At 32.1% G+C, this 17,668-nt stretch overlaps 1 protein-coding gene across 6 annotated transcripts in view; it reads right to left on the minus strand.

Annotated features, from left to right (window-relative positions):
* The window catches only part of LOC115889139, a 99,759-nt gene that overhangs the window by 16,078 nt on the left and 66,013 nt on the right, over positions 1 to 17,668 (minus strand). For 5 of the 6 annotated variants that reach the window (XM_030909079.1, XM_030909083.1, XM_030909080.1 and 2 more), the window contains exons 9-10: positions 12,144 to 12,282; positions 7,034 to 7,269 (exon numbers count right to left, since the gene is read on the minus strand). In XM_030909079.1, coding sequence (XP_030764939.1) covers positions 7,034 to 7,269; positions 12,144 to 12,282 — 375 coding nt within the window. The remainder of the gene's footprint in view (positions 1 to 7,033; positions 7,270 to 12,143; positions 12,283 to 17,668) is intronic. The other variant, XM_030909084.1, reaches the window with a different exon arrangement.

Here is a 17,668-nt window from a genome sequence, read left to right on the forward strand (position 1 = left end):
AGTTGCAATTTGGATAGAGAATAATCTACTCACCGTAGCTTCACATAAAACAGTATTACTGACCAGAAAAAGCAAAATGTCCCCGGAGCAGTTTTATTTATAAAGGCAGTTCCTTTATAATAATATAGTAATTTACCTAAGAAATTCTTTGAAATACTGAGTGTGTGAGAAGTTAAGAAAACCACCACCAAGGCCGAGAAAACTGTCAACGCTTTAGCCTTACTCATGCCAAATGTAGGAAATGCTAGAGCATTTAAAAGAAGAGTACTTGCTAGTGTGGTACACTCACTGCTGTTGTATGCTGCACCGGCATGGCATAAAGTATGGCATAAGGTATGCAGCACATCAAAAACGGCATCTGGAGAGGCTATAGGAGTTATAGCTGAAATAACGCCTATTGAACTGCTCATACAAGAACGATATGATAGATACCATGAAATACAACAGTGGTAAGAGAAATGGAATAACGGAATATATGGCAGAGGGACATACAGGTTAATACCCGACATACAACTACGGTTGAAGACAGACAATATGGAGAAGTCGATTACTTCATGAGTCAAGCATTGTCTGACCATGAATGTTATAGAAAAAATTTGTTTGGTCGTCGTAGGGTTGAGAGTGCATTATGCATTTACTGTGGTCAACTCAAATGCATACAACTCAATCATGCATTTCTGTGGTCAGAGACTTTGACTTACCCGCATTTATGATGTCCTTAGTTGAAGGGGAAGAATCATGGAAGGTAATATATCGGATAGTCTAAATTATAATAAGTTGAAAAGAGAGGGAAGAGAGACAACGAGCACCATGACGTAAATCTAGACATCCTTTGCATTGAAGCAATACGAGAGCGGATTCCAGTTGGGGGAGGTTTTTTCAGCCGGTAGAAATCTGGCACTACCAACTGTGGGTATCCTATGCAAGATTTTTCCCTCATCGAAAATAAAAGGAATCTCAAGGCGGAAGTAAACGTCCAAAAACAAAAGCATCATTCAAGATCGTCAAGATATTTAAGGGATATAATTTGGCGAAATAAAAATATGAGCATCAGAAGCAAAGTAAGAATTTTAGGTAAGGCTTAGGTATAAAGATTTTTATATGACTTTATAAGGCGCGAGACCGGTTATGACGTACACGATAGAAACTGGAGCGGAGAAAACAATAACAAAATGGCTCCTAGGAACAACAGAAATGCGAACACTTACCTAGATTTATTACAGTATATACCTTAATGGCCGGAGAAGTGAAGACACAAGAGAAATATGTAAAATTATGTGAAAATATGTGAAACAGGACGTAGTAAAATGGACAAGAAACAGGAGAAGAGAGTGGAGAGACCATGTGCACAAAATGCCAATTGACCGGTTAGCGAAAAATGCTACGGAGAAATAGCCAAACACACATCGACCGCCTGGATGAACGAAGAAGATGAGAATTATTATATTGATACATTTAATATAATAATTCTTATCTTAGGAAATATACAGGGTGTCCGGAAAGTCAATGATAATACTGAAAGGGGTGATGGACCAACTCATAAGCATCCAGAAAAACATAAAAAACATTGTTTTTTTTGTCAATATATGGCGGGCGACGTAGAGGTGTGCGGCGTCTGCTCCGACAATTTTATTGTTTCAGCCAAGTGCATAAAGTGCGATTTTTGTAAAAAGTGTTATCATCCAAGCTGTGTAAATATACGAGACTCATGGTATAAATTTTTAACTGAAAATTCATCTTTGTTCTGGTTTTGTGATCACTGTAAAACTCTTTGGCGATCAAACAAAATTATAGACGAAAATCTAGTTCCAAATGAGTGTGAAACATTACGTAAGGAAGTTGAATGTCTTAACCGTGAGAAGGAACTGTTAAATAATTTAATATCAGAGTTGAAATATTCAAATGAAACGCAAAAGGCGCTGATTTCAACCTACCAAAATCGTGTTGTCGATAAGTCGAGTGGACTATCATCGCCGAATCAGCCTAGGAATTCATACAGTGAAGTGGCTAAAACGCAAAAAAGTGTAAAATCAATTCTCGTCATAAAAAACCAAAACCAAACTGTGCCAATTGATGCTGTGTACGAGGAGGTGACGAAAACTTTAAATCCAGCGAGCGTCGAGGCCCGTATTAATGGAACCAAGAAGATACGAGGGGGCGTCGTTATTGACTGTGACAGTGAAGACTCGTTGAAGAAAATTAAAGATGGTCTGAATGAAAAGTTAGGTAATAAATACGACATTAATGTGCCAAAAATGTTTAAACCTAGATTAATTGTTAAAGATGTTAGAGTTTGCGACTATACGAATAATGAAGAGGTTATTAAGAATATTGTGGCATTGAATGGTATTGGGGAATCCGCGATGTCTGAAATAAAAATAATCACACACTTAAAGTATTTTAATAAAATTAATTTAATTATTGAGGTAAGCCCAATGATACGAAAAATGATGTTAGAAAAGCAATTTATATTCATAGGATGGAAAAAATCATATGTATCGGATTACTTGAGAATCATTCAATGTTACAAATGCTACGGTTATGGTCACGTTGAAAAAGAGTGTAGGGGAACATTAACATGTTCTAAGTGTACCGAGGGTCATAAGTTTAATGCATGTAAATCTATTAATGATGTTTGTATTAATTGTGTAAACATAATAAAAAACTCAGAAAGACTGTACCTGTGGATCACTCCGCTAAAAGTAAAGATTGTTCCATATATTTAAATTATTTATCAGTATTAAAGCAAAGAATTGATTATGGTGAAAATTTGTAATCATTTAAAAATTGCCCACATTAACGTTAGATCAATTCTACCTAAAATACATGTTATAAGAAATTACATTATTTCGAGTATGTTTGATATTATAGCCATGTCAGAAACTTGGCTTACAAAACTTGTACCTGATAATATAATAGACATTGATGGATTTGGAGTAGTAAGGCGTGACAGAGAGGAAGGTAGAGGGGGTGGTATTTTATTTTATGTACGTAACTCTATTAATTTTGCTATTATTGGTGATATGATAACTGTTTATTCGGAACAATTGTGGATTAATTGCAAAATAAATAATCTCAATAATACTTTTGGCATAGTTTACAGACCACCAGGGTTTCTTAATTTTGACCACTTTTGGAAGAATTCGAGCACAATGTTTCTAATAACTTATTAATATGTAATAATCTATTGTGCCTTGGTGACTTTAATGTAGATATTTTAAAAATTGAATCAATATATACACAGCGGTTTATGTCACTTCTTCAATCCTTCAATTTGACTCAGACTATCAACGAGCCTACTAGACTTGGCAATACCGGGGCTACGCTTTTAGATTTGATAGTGTGCTCTGATTCTAGTCGTGTTTTAAACAGTTATGTTGATCCCAGCCTCGATGTTTCCGACCATTTTCTTATTAAATGTGAACTGAAGGTATTTATATCTAAACCTAAGCCCTATATTGTCTCATACCGTGACTTTAAGAACTTTAATCGCGAAGACTTTTTTAGAGAACTTTTAAATGCTCCTTTTCAGGATATTTTGTATATTCAGGACATTAATATAAGGTGAGTGTGTTCAGTGCCCTTATAGTGAGTTTATTTGACTCTTATGCACCAGTCAGGACAGCTCGCATAACGAAAAAAAAGGCACCTTGGATCACACAAAATATAAGATATTTGATGGAGACTCGAAACAGAGCATTAAGCAAATATAAAAAAAGAGAAAGACACTTCAGAATTGGGAGTATTATAGGCAGCTTCGAAATTTTACAAGTGCTACTATTCAAAGAGAAAAAAGGCTTTTCTTGAGTATAATTTACGTAACCGCAGTGCAAAAGATAATTGGAAGCTTCTGAGAAACTTGGGTGTTTATTCCAATGATTCCAAACACATTCCTGATTCTGTGGGTAGTGCTGAGGATCTTGGCGAATTCTTTATCAGTTCCGTTAGGCCTACCACTCCCGATCCTCATACCTTGAATTTCTACTTACATAACAGGAAGAAAACAAATGCGTCATTTGAGTTCAGGATCGCTACGGTTGACGAGGTACGCTCAGCTTTTTTATCGATCGAATCCGAAGCAGTGGGTACCGATGGTATTGGATTGGCCATGCTCCTTTATTGCTATCCAGTTATTCTTCCGTACATTGCGCAATTGCCTAAAGTATCCAGTATCACCAGTATGAGTGATCTAAGACCAATAAGTATCCTTCCAACCCTCTCTAAGATATTTGAGAGGGTTCTTGAATCCCAGCTGAGAGAATACATAAATAAACATAGTCTCTTGCCTCCGATTCAGTCGGGATTTCGGAAAAACCACAGTTGTACAACAGCATTACTCAGGGTAACGGATGATATTTTGGAGGCTGCTGATCGGGGTGACCTCACTGGTTTGGTTCTCTTGGATTACTCGAGGGCTTTTGATAAGTTGAATCATCAACTCTTATTAGCAATATTAAAGTTTCTTGGGCTTGAGTGTCGCGCATTGAAACTTGTCGAGAGTTATCTCTCAGATAGGACACAATCTGTAAGATTAAATGGCACGCTGTCAAGTGTTCGACATATTAATTGTGGTGTCCCACAAGGATCAATTCTGGGTCCATTATTCTTTATCCTCTACACATCACAGCTCGATTCGGGTTTGAGAGATTCAACGTCGCTTCGCTTATATGCAGACGACACGCAAGTGTATATGTCTTTCCAACCAGGAAAAATATTGGAAGCCAATGCCATCCTCCCTAGTGGACTTAGTATACTTCTAAAGACATCATCTAATCATTGTTTAGACATTAATCCCAATAAATGTTACGGTCTTTTATTTGGTAGAATACAGGCTAGAGACCAATATGAAAAATTGTTTTCTGTGTCTTTGGACGGAAAGAGGTTGAATAGCTGTAAATCTGCAAGGAACCTTGGTGTGATTACGGATACTCACTTAAGGTTTACTGAACATATTAACAAATGTATAAAAAAGGCCTTCATAAATTTAAAACTGATCTACAATCAACGTTACATCCTAAATCCTAATCTCAAAAAGAAATTATGTGACACCTTAGTTCTTTCACAATTTACCTATTGTGACTCACTATATGGACCGTGTATTTTAGATCATGATGCTAAACGCATTCAACGACTACAGAACTGTTGTATCTGTTTGATAGGCAGTATAAAAAAATATGATACAGGTATCACAAATAAAATGGCGGAAATTGGTTGGCTCAACATGGCTGGGAGAAGAAAATTTCATTCATACTTACTAATTTATAAGATAATCAATAATAAAAGTCCATGTTATTTGTTTGATAAAATTAAATTTAGGTATGATGAACATTCACTGGACTTGCGTCACAAGTTTAATATCGCTCCCCCTATACATCGCACAACTCTGTATGAGAGATCATTCAGTTATCAGGCATGTATTCTTTATAATAGAATTTCTGTAAATCTTAAAATTAACTCTTATTTGAAATTTAAAAGTTCTATACGACAGTTAATATTTAATTCTTCAATAATTTAAATGTTCAGATCTTATAATCTCCCGTCATGCCTCCATTTTAGTTTGTTTTGATTTATTTATTTATCTACTTAATGTACTTACTTGTTAATTACTTTCTGTATAATTATCTATAATACGGGATTAATTATTGGTTGCCTTTTTTTTACTCTTAGAATTATTCTCTTTGTGTATCTATCATATATAAATACTTATCAATTATTTCATGTTTCATGTATAAATATTTAATTAATTGATTTTCGGTATATTCTAACTATGTTATTCTACCCTTTAGTTTTCTATTATAATTATTATTGATTTATTATAATATTTTTATATAATATATATTAATTATGTCTACTAATTAGGGTTAAGTTAGGAAGCTAAGCTTCAACTTCGCCTTTTGTGATTTTTTTAAATTTCGCAATAAAGTCTTTATTATTATTATTATTATTATTATTATTATTATTATTATTATTATTATTATAATATGACCTTAGTAAAAAATCGATGGTTTTCGAGATAATGCCACTTTAATAAAATTTGTTAAAATTGTCCACTTGGAACAGATTTTCGGGTGTCACTCCTAAAGGAAATTATTATTCTTAGATTCATTGATAAATGCACGATAACCAGAATGGATATCGTGCCAAATTTGGATATCTGTCCCGATAAAGGTTAGCTGTGTGTGTCTAGACCATTTCCTCTGCATTCTCCATAAATGAGATACATGTTTGCATACTCCTGGGCGGTATACGGCAGCGGAATATTAAACAGTTCAATCACCAACACAAATAGTTCAATCAACACAAAGTCCATAGGAAAGTCAGGTTACTTCAGTTGATCTCCAATACAATCAAATCCAAATCAAAAGGTAACACACAAGTCCAGATACTTACAAGCAAAAGTAATTAACAGTATTGGCACAAAATAACAATAAATGTGTTTTTGCTTGATGCTATGGCGATAACACTTGTTTCATGGCCTCCTAGTCTAGGCTGTTGATTTTTTTTTTAAATTTCTCGTAAGTGAAATAAAACTTTTTATGACCATTCACAGTTGCAAAACCTAAATCAGAATTTAAGAATTATTAATTTTTTTAGGAGTGAGCCGAAAATTTGTTTCAAGTGGACGATTTTAACAAATTTATTAAAGTGGCAATATCTCGAAAACCGTCGGTTTTTTACTAAGGTCATAATAACATAAGTTCTTCTGGATGCTTATGATCTGGTCCATCACCTCTTTCAGTATTATCGTTAACTTTCCGGACACCCTGTATAGATCGTAGCTAGGAAAATTCTTTATATTGAGGAAAAATTCATTCCTTCATGAAAATGTTAAACCTTAAGAACAGTGTCGCAGTCAGTTTACGCTTACGTAAGGATTGATGAGCAGAGAACAATATAGACTAGAAAAATCTAGATATGCGAATCTAAGAGCTGAACTGATTTGAAGTAATTGTTGCGTTAGTGGGTTAGATGATATCCGACGTTATTATTTTGAAATTTTATAGTATGTTAATAGCGTAACAATTTAAAATACCGTATGCCCCTGATCCATCACCTCTTCTGTTCCCATAGTATCCATGTCTTCTATCTCCATAAACTGAAAAAAGTGAGTTGCTGGGCCTTTGTCCACAGTTCACTTGAGCAGCATTTCTATCTCTGGTGTAGTAGTCATAATCCGGATCAGTTACGATTTCCCTAACAACATCGATTTGTGGCAGTGACAAGGCTAGCAATTCGCATTCTCCCTTTCCTCGACCGGATGGATCCAATCTAAAGAAGGAAAATTGTATTATAACAATGTAGTTTTGTACCATTTTTTATACTATATTCATATTTTGTTTGTGGAAGCCGTGGAAGCCAATGGCTCAGCGCCAAGTGTGTTTGACTGCTACCTTTAACTATATAACCGTTATATAGTTAAAGACTGCTACCTAACCCTCGATGAGGGCTCGAGTCCTAGTCAATACGGTTGTTTTATTGATTTAAGTAGAAATATTTGTTTATCTAAATTGAGCATCCATCGAGTCATCGCCTCGAGGAAGGCAATAGTAAACCACTTTGAGGATATATGCTTTGTACAGCTTCGCAAATAGTGCCATTCTGGTTCGGCGGTAAACTACCATGCTTTTGTGATAAACCTATGACACCCATCACAAGTCCATACCAGAATTACAAATACAAAACAAGCGTAGTATCTGGAACGTTTGAAATCGTTGAAAAACTTATTTGTAGCGTTTGAAAAAAAATAGCCTGTTCTATTCGGAATAAAAATGACTTTTTGCGCTTCGGCTGTATGTCGAACGTACAGCCTCGCCACAAAAACCGTCATTTTTACTCCTAATAAGCAAATATACTATTTTTTCACAACTATGTCCTAATAAGATATTTCGATTAGAAATATTTTTAGTACCTATAGCCGTACCCCGTACTTCCGGAAACAGCGGAAGTTGGCAAAACAATTTTAATATATTAAACGAATACCTCCATTTTTTCTTGTAGATTTTAATTCTCTGTAAAATTTTATGAACTTTCATATAAGTCATTCTAAAATAGAAATTAATCGTTTCTCAGAAAAAAAAATCCATTAATATTTTTAAAGGAAAAAAGGATCAAAAGTCGAAAGCAATAACAAATATTGTCATAGAATTAGAAAAAAAACAATTAGCAAAGAAAAAGCTAAAAAAAACTAAAATATTTTTCTATTAATACTATTGTTTTGCAAATATCATACAATGACCTATTTTTTTATTTTTGTAATATGACATAGTCTAGAATTTTGCAATGAACAATAGTGTTATGCCTGTATTACCATTTTCCGTTTTTTAAGAAATATATATAAGTATTTTATAGCATGAGGGGAACTGGTTTTTAGGTTTTCTCATGACTAATATGTTTCCAGTCAAACTAAAATGCAATTAAATTAAAATAAACATAATAAAATAATGGTAGTAATTTGAACAAAACCTTTTTATAAATTCATGACTAAATGGATGAGAAAAATGCATTTATAGACCTTGGCTTCTTTTTAACGCAGCCATTTGGCATATCATTTGATTATACATGGTGTACCTAATAAACTAGACCATTAAATCGTATATTTTTTACACAAATTACATTTTCTGAGGTGGCTATTGGTCTGTTCCTTGCTTATTCATGCCACTTTTTCAGGTATATCGTTATTCTCATTTCTCTAGATTACATTGTTTAGTCGTGTCCTTTTTAGAGTCTAATAGCTTGGAGATTGAACCTTCCGGATATTTCTTTATCAATAATGGCTTATTATTATCTAGTCGCACAAAAAGTCGCACATTTGATTCATAATGATTCATAGTTACAATATCGATTAGTAAATTTTAACAATAACATATATATTATAACTGTAATAAAAAATATACTCTACATTTATTGCGAATGGTTCACTGCATTTCCGCTTGTTTCAAGATCTGACCTCTGATTGTGCGTGAGGATGACTCTGCATTCTCAAACTTACTATCGTATTGCATTTCATTTAAATTTAGATATTTTAGATGATGAATAAAATGTTTCATTTAAATACTTTTTTATGTCTTTTAGTATAGTGACAAAATATCACTTGATATACTTGGGATACTGACTAAACTATATCGAATGTACCCTTCATAATCTGAATACATCTTCTCCAATAACTCCTATCCAGAAGTCAATTATGCATTTAGCACAAGACGCAGAGAAATTCTAGTTCATGATCGCCACCCTCCAATGAGGAGAAGGCACTAGATGAAGAAGAAGATCCAGAAGACTTCATTTTTATTATTATTATTATAATTTGAAGTAGGTATTCTAATATACTCATTAATAGTTCAATTCTATTTTTCCTTTTGTCTTCACACAAATTCTGTTTTCATTTTGGAGTTTTCCGTATAGAGGGGAGAATAGAACAGGTGACCAAAATTTCACCTTTTTTTTCTAATGTTGAGAGATGAAAAGGATATTTAGGCAATCCATGACTGAATTTAGTGTTGTAAGAAAAGCGAAAATATTTAGTTTTATTCTCCGTCTCTGTCACTATATTAATATCAGATTTAATTTTTAAGAAAGTAAGAAAAAGTTTAAAAGTTAAAGGTTTAATTTCGGTCAAGTCTAATGTGTTTACAAAAAATGTACTTAAGATATTTTGGAAACTTAAATTTGTATAGACATATTAATAGACATAGACACAACAATAGAAGTTATTAATACAAAGCAAAATAGGAAATTTAAACCAATCCAAGTATATTCTTTCCACAGTCGCAATACCTTTCACCGAAAATTTCATTTATATTTAGTATCTACTTTATATAAATATTGTCACTTTCTCTCCCAGACTCAATCTCTAGATACGCCACTGTTTTTCAGTGATATCTATTTAACCGGCTACTTTCTGATAATGTAGAATCAGTAAGCGGCCCACAAACGGTCAATATTATTGCGCAATATTTCATATTGTGCAATAATATTGACCGTTTAGGGTTTACATTGAAAGGTTGCACAATATATTGTGTCAATCAAAAACAGTTTGATTTTTATTGTACAATAGTGATTAGTTTGTATCGTGTGTGGATAATATTGCACAATAGTTCAGTATATTTTTGTTTTCTCTGCGTGTTTGTCACGCTACTCCGCTCTATTTAGAATATTTAGATCAGTGGTTTTTCAGCAAATATGGGATCAAAAGCAAAAGAGGAAGAAAGACAATTTATTTTAGAAGTCATCGAAATGTGCCATTCTTTGCCAGCTTTATTGAATACAAAAAGCACAGAATATAGCAACAGAAATAAAAAAAAAATAACAATATGATGAACTACTAGGGATATATAAGGAAAAATACCCTGACGCTGATAGAAAACAATTGATAAGCAATAGCAGCTTGTTTTTTCTTATCCATGTTAACCAAAGTGCAAAACGAAACTAGTTATTGAACAAATTTATTGTACTGTTTGGAGATAACTAACAATATTATTGGGCAATATTATTGCGCAAACATATTGACCGTCTGTGGGCCGCCCCTTAAGAGAGGGTTAATCACCGCGGCCTTAAATATCTATTGCGTCCTCCTTTGTTGAGTTACATATCATCAGTCTATAACTCGTCATACATGGGGATCTTCCTGTTGTAGAAGGACAGGGTATTTTCCATCCTACAGTGACAACAGATTTTCATCCTCCGAGGAGTGAGTATCTACCATCTACGAGGGTATACACCCTTCCACGGTTGGGGTTTAGCACACCGTGAGTTTCACATTCTCCGGCTTAGGTACCCGTGAGGTGGAGACTCGAGGATCTGTCTCCATTTTGTCTCCATATAATAGAGGATTAATTTTTTCCTATTGCCTCCTTGGATTTGAGGTCAATTACACCGCAAGGGTTAGTCGGTCCACTTCTACAGAGCCCCGCATGTTGAAATAAGGGACACAATGGGTTGTTGCAATGTGGGAATACAATTGGTTGCCCACTGGTGCCCCAAGGCTGGTTGAGACCATTTGAGGCTAGTCTTCTATCAAGCCACGCATCCTTTCGACCTGGTTCCGCCTTCATATGAATTAGGTTTTTGGAGAGGTTGTCTTCTAACTAACTAACTAACTTCTAACTGTCCAGGCGATTAAGCTAACCCCACAGACAGTATGCCTGGTATGACGGACAGAGTAGTCCCATCCGGCATCGTTATACGTCTTGGTGCAATTTCACGTGTTTCGTGTTTTTTACACAGCCAGGGTCAATTCAATGAGATGCTCCTTAGACCAAGCCAAATTACCAGAGATGATTCCCCCTGGCACCTGACTAGGAGCTTCTCCACCAACGACAATGTCTCTCATCTCCTCGAGGAAGTACTTTCTGATAAACTACTCCTATATTATTAGTATATTATATACTCGGTCTACTAATACGAGTTAGGTACGTCGATTTGACATCGAGTTACGTTCGAGTTGTCGATTCTCTGCTGGTCTGTTTTGCTGCTGTAATAGATCATAATAATTAAAACGTAAATTTCTCCATCTTGAAAATAAATACTGGCAATTGCTTCTTAGAAATACAAAATCCTTGTTTATATGCTAGAAATTACACAAAATCTGTTATACCAAAAAAAGCCGGAAATTAGAAAAAATCTCTCTCTTCATCTTAACATGATGCAGATCGGGTGTACTCCAAACGCTCGTAGAGTTGCAAAAAACTCTGCTCCGCAGTGTTCTGCCCGATTAAGAAACGCATAAGTGTACTCTATTTACTATGATCGTCTACTGGATCGCACCTACAGAGAACAATATCTCCTTTTCACACCTACGTCACTATTTAACATGTAACTTCCTTGTCTACTACTTGTATTTTTGTACTTTGCCAGGAGAACTGTCAAAACTGTAGTAGGTAGTAGGTCTATTTATAGGGCGTTGCAAGCTTAATAGACATTATGAACAGAAATGGTATGTACTAGGCGATGACAATTGGAAAAAAAAGTTTCCAAGTCATTAAACTTTTTGAAAAGGATGCGACTGGACAGATAAGAGAGCTACAATAGATCCGAAAAGGTGTTGTGTAATTGGCCAATATAGCTACTTTATAAAATATAATTTAATACATAACTCCAATTATCGACTCGAGAAATAGTTATAGCTTAATCAGTATGTAGCTTACCTGTAGTTGAATCCTTCACAAGTAAATCTTCTTTCGTCACCGCATTCCCATTGGCATTGTTCTACAGTATCACAGAAGAGCAGTTTTCTTACTAAACTCCTTACGACTCTTTTACCAGCAAGTGTCCTTCGGAAGCATGCTGGAAAATTATCAATAAATATTAAAAACTAATTAAAACAAGGGAAACACACTATTTCTAAGACCTGTCTAAAGGCTTTTAAATAGTTCCAGAGACATAATAAATAAACTCTTAATATTATTGACACGGTATCTTTATTATTGGATATTTGTCAATGTAGTAGTTTTTGAGGAATAACATTTCAAAAATTTAGCAATATTGACAGGAAAAATTTTAAACATATTTAAAAATATGAATATAAATAGTTTTATAGTTGGCTTTATTTTAATATTATAAGATATGTAATTGAAGGTAAATAGTAGCAACTAAGCAAGTGCAAATTTCCCCGCCGATATTCGTTTACGTATATGCAAATATCATACCACGACCTCATTTGAAGACCAACTTCAATCAAAATTACGAAAAGATTTAAAACAAAAGCTAATTATTCCAAGGATTTTACCACAATGACCATTAGTGTTTCCAAAATTTGATGGATGTGATCTTTTTATCGGCTTTAGATTTCATTTGTGTTTTTTATACAGGGTGTATATGGATAAATGAACAAATTCAGAAAAAAAATATTTTTTTTCGACTTTTTACTAAAAAGTTATTTGCTTATACCGGGTTGGTCTCAAAAGTGACTCACCCCTATAACTCTTTTATTTTATTAAATAAAAAAAGAGATTTGGTATCATTCATTTCATGAATGCTACCAGTGAAGATGATTTGAAACTTTTGTTAAATAAAGGGATTTTGTATTAATTAAAAAATAAATAAATTCAATAAAATACAATATTCGAAATTTATATCGAAAATATATCTAATCTATATTAATAATTAAAAGTTAGGTTTTGAATTTCATTCTAAAATCAGTTCAAAACCCGTTTCAATCCGTATTTTATACCGGGTGCGTTTCAACAGTGGCTCACCCCTATAACATTTTTATTTTTTCAGATAAAAACACAAGATTTGGTATGTTTGTATATGACATAAATTAGGATTGATTGACGTATTCAATTATTTTCGGTCATTTTATTAAGATCTTCAGATATCACCTTATGACATATTTGCTCAAAAACAAATTGTATTTTAAATTTCAATCTAGAGTGCCATGGCTGTGTTAAAAACACTAATTGTTAATCAAAGAGCCTTGGAAAAATAGATTTGATCGTCTAATGATTTTAGTGTCTTGTCCTGGTCGGTTAAAAGATACCCAAATCGTAGTTTTAATCTTATCTCATTTTTTTCAAATGGAACGAGGGTGGCTAATTAGCATATTTGGAAAAAGCATTTTTTACAAATAATTTGATACCACACACTTGGTATTAATTAGCTGCATATCTAAATGAAAATAAACTAAAATTCTGATATATAACAGTAAATTTAGAACTTTTTTTTCTCTACATTTTTTTTATAAAGAGCACCAACCAAACCAAACCTTAGCAGAAATAAATAAAATTCCAATTCCAATAAATGGAATTAGTAATATCTTGTATATACAGGGTGTCCAAGATATAAGTGCAAATATTTTAACTGGTAGTATAGTTCAACCCCAGAAAAACGCCTATAAGGTTTTTTTCGCGAAAAAAATTTTTTGATAATTCGGAAATTTTTGAAAATTTTTTTGGAATTTTTTTAGTTTTTATTTAAAAAACATAATTTCTTGATAATATGGTAACATAGGTAGTAGATTAAATTTATAAAAAAGAAAATTCAGAAAAGATCCAGTGGTTCTCAAAATTTAATCAAAAAATATTTTTTTTGGAAATTTTCAAAGTAAAGTAACTCCGTTTTTTTGGCTTATTTGAAAAACAATAAAGAGAAAATATGTTTCTTTTATCCAGATCTACCACCACTTAAAACACTTATTTCTGGGACACCTTGTATAAACAAGGGTAATATCTTACATCAAATTTCGAAAAAAAAATAGCAGGCGTCTTTCAACATTTTTAGCTACAATTATTGATCTAGTAACTTGACATATGACATAAAACTTTTTGCTTTGGAACATAGGTATTTATATAATTTGAGATTATCATTTACATTATTATTTAAAAAAAAATATCTTGATTTTTAAAAAGCAATCCCCGTCCGATGTTTTTTAAATTATTTATTTACACACTATAGTCCCTATAGTATGCTTGAAAATCTTAACATTTCATCTTAACACAGATTTTGCTGATTATAATAATTAATGAGAGGATATTATTGTTAATACGTGAGTTTTTTCTTAAGGTTATTAAAGCTGATAATAATCTTTTTCTCACTATTTTTGTAAAATCTGAATAGGTGTTTCGTGTTTTAATGATTAAAATGTTTAATTCATTATATGGGTAAAAACATAAAGCGTTGTCATTAGCCTTCTATTAGCCATGTTTGTGACATTAAACATATACAGGGTGTCTCAGAAATAAGTGCAAGTATTTTAACTGGTAGTATAGTTTAATCCCAGAAACACGCTTATGAGGTTTTTTTCGCGAAAAAAAAATCAAAATTTTTTGGAATTTTTTTTAGTTTTTATTTAAAAAACATAATTTCTTGATAATATGTCAACATAGATAGTAGATTAAATTTACAAGAAAAAAAAATCCAGAAAAGATCCAGTGGTTCTCAAAATTTTAGCAAAAAATCATTTTTTTGGAAATTTTCAAAGTAAAATAACTCCTTTATTTTGGACTTATTTAAAAAACGATAAAGAGAAAAAGAGTTTCTTTTATCGAGATCTACCACCCCTTAAAATACTTGCACTTATTTCTGGGACACCCTGTATGTGATGGGGATGATGATGCTCTATTATTATTATCCTGCAATGTAATTTAACTTTTTTTTTTGGCAAATAAATTATTTATTTGAAATGAAAATTACAAAAATTGGTTCATTGGTTTATTTATTTTATTTATGTAGTAATTTACACAAAATTTTTATCGCTTTTACTAAATTTTGGTATTTGATTTTTACAGGGTGTTACAAATTCGAGCCACGAGGATTGTTATCTCGTAACCGTAATAGATACGAACATCATAAGTTGCGCCTTGGAATGTTTGCCAACATGTTATCAAAAAAGTTGAAAAAAATGATTTTTTGGAAAATAATTTTATTTTTTCCTGTCATTACTTTTGAGAATCTAATTGCACATTCTAATGGCCACTTTGTCAAGGCTACCACCAATATTTTTTTTAAACTACCAAGTGTTTGTAGATTTTCAAATTTTGACGAAAGGAGACCGAATTCTTTCAAAGCATAAAATAAAAAATGCACGTCTGTATTTAAAAAAATTAAGTTGGCCTATGTACATATCTCGCAAATTATCAGCTAATTTAAAAATCTAAAAATACTACCAGGTGGCCTTGACAAAGTGGTCATTAGAATGTGCAATTAGATTTTTGATTTTCTTAAAAGGAATGACAAGAAAAAATAAAATTGATTTTTCAAAAAAACAGTTTTTTTTTCAAAAAACTCAGCAATCCTTGAAAATGTTCAAACTTTTTTGATAGCGTTTTGCCGAACATCCCCAGGGCAACTTTGCCCCAGTTTAAACATGTTCGTATTTATTAGGTTTTACGAGAATTTTCTTTTTTGAATTTTTATATAGCGGGTGCGTCCCAAAAGTGGCTCACCCCTATAACATTTTTATTTTTTCAGATAAAAAAACCAGATTTCGTATGTTAGTATATGACATAAATTGGGACTGATTGACGCATCCAATTGTTTTTGACCACTTCCTGTTTCACCGGAAATGACTACAACTTTTGATTTTTAAATTGCACACTTAAACATTACCGTTTTTGAAATATTTTCAATTTTATGAAATTGCAGTAAAAATTTTAAAGCTTTATTTCTCCCAGAGTATCAAAGTTTTTAATATTAAATATTTACTGAAGATTATTTATTGATAAGATATTGTGTTGCAATAATAAAAATTTTACTACCTTATACAGAGTGTCCAAAAATTTATATTAAATAATTACTAGCTTTAAACGGCAATAACTTGTTTAATTTAAATGGAACACCCTATATATTTTACGTGAATCAGATGCACAATGTAATTGTCTATCAAATTGTATTATACCATTATTTACCCATCTCTTCAAGTTTTCGTAGAAAATGCATTTTCTTATAATTTAGACCTCATTTATCACTATACCCATGGAATATTGACATTTCAGATTTTTTATAGCACCATAATATGTACAAAATGTACAGGTGGTAAATATTGCAAGCCCATTGGCATAAAAAAAACTATTTAAATCTTTGTAAAAGAGTATACCAATTAAATATACCACCATTATTTCCTACCAAAAACACCAAAACTTAAATTGTTTTAATTAATAATATATTCTAAATAAATGTGGATTTGGCTCAGAAATCAATATAATAATAAGTTATGAAAATGAATGTGTCTGTTTTTATAAATAAGCATTCGTCAATAAATGAAATAAAATTTATAAGGTGTTACTTTTTACCACACTGTCTAATACACACACACAAAATTCAGTTTTTTAGTATTTGGAGCAATTATTACTACAACGTAAACAGTCAATTAATGTAGTTTAAATACTGTGATCATATTAATTGGTCCTCTGTAACAAAAAATATTTAAACAGTTTTTTATTTTTTTTTTAATTAAATAAGCGAACTATATCGACAATATTAGTATCTGTACCCTTTGAAAATTTGTTACATCTTTAAAAATAAGCTAAAATGTCAATATTCCATTGGTATAGTGATAAATGAAAATGCATTTTCTATGAAAACTTGAGGAGATGGGTAAAAAATGGAACAATACAATTTGATAGACAATTACATTGTGCATCTGATTTACGTAAAATATATAGGGTGTTCCATATAAATTAAACAAGTTGTTGCCGGTTAAAGCTAGTAATTATTTAATATAAATTTTTGGACACTCTGTATAAGGTAGTAAAATTTTTATTATTGCAACACAATATCTGATCAATAAATAATCTTCAATAAATATTTAGTATTAAAAACTTTGATACCCTTGGAGAAATGAAGCCTTAACATTTTTACTGCAATTTTATAAAATTGAAAATATTTCAAAAACGGTAAAGTTTAAGTGTGATAAACCTTAACCAAATTTACCTTTATTTTAATCGTAGAATCTAAAAATAGAATAATATACAGGGAGTTCCATTTAAAAAAATACAACTATAATATTTTTTACACATTTGGGACACTCTGTATCTTGTAAAAATATTTTTAAATTGTAGCTCTAATGTCCTTCAACGAACCCAAAACGTACAATTTGTAAAAATCTAATCGTTTAGTTACAATACTCCGTGTCGTATGTGGTGAACAACCCTGTATTTGGAAAAAGCATTTTTTTACGAATAATTTAATACCACACACTTATTGGTATTTCGAGTCAAATTTTTGTTACGAA

The sequence above is a fragment of the Sitophilus oryzae genome, unplaced genomic scaffold (assembly GCF_002938485.1).
Source record: "Sitophilus oryzae breed Bouriz unplaced genomic scaffold, Soryzae_2.0 scaffold_810_pilon_pilon, whole genome shotgun sequence".
In the NCBI taxonomy this organism is placed as follows: domain Eukaryota; kingdom Metazoa; phylum Arthropoda; class Insecta; order Coleoptera; family Curculionidae; genus Sitophilus; species Sitophilus oryzae.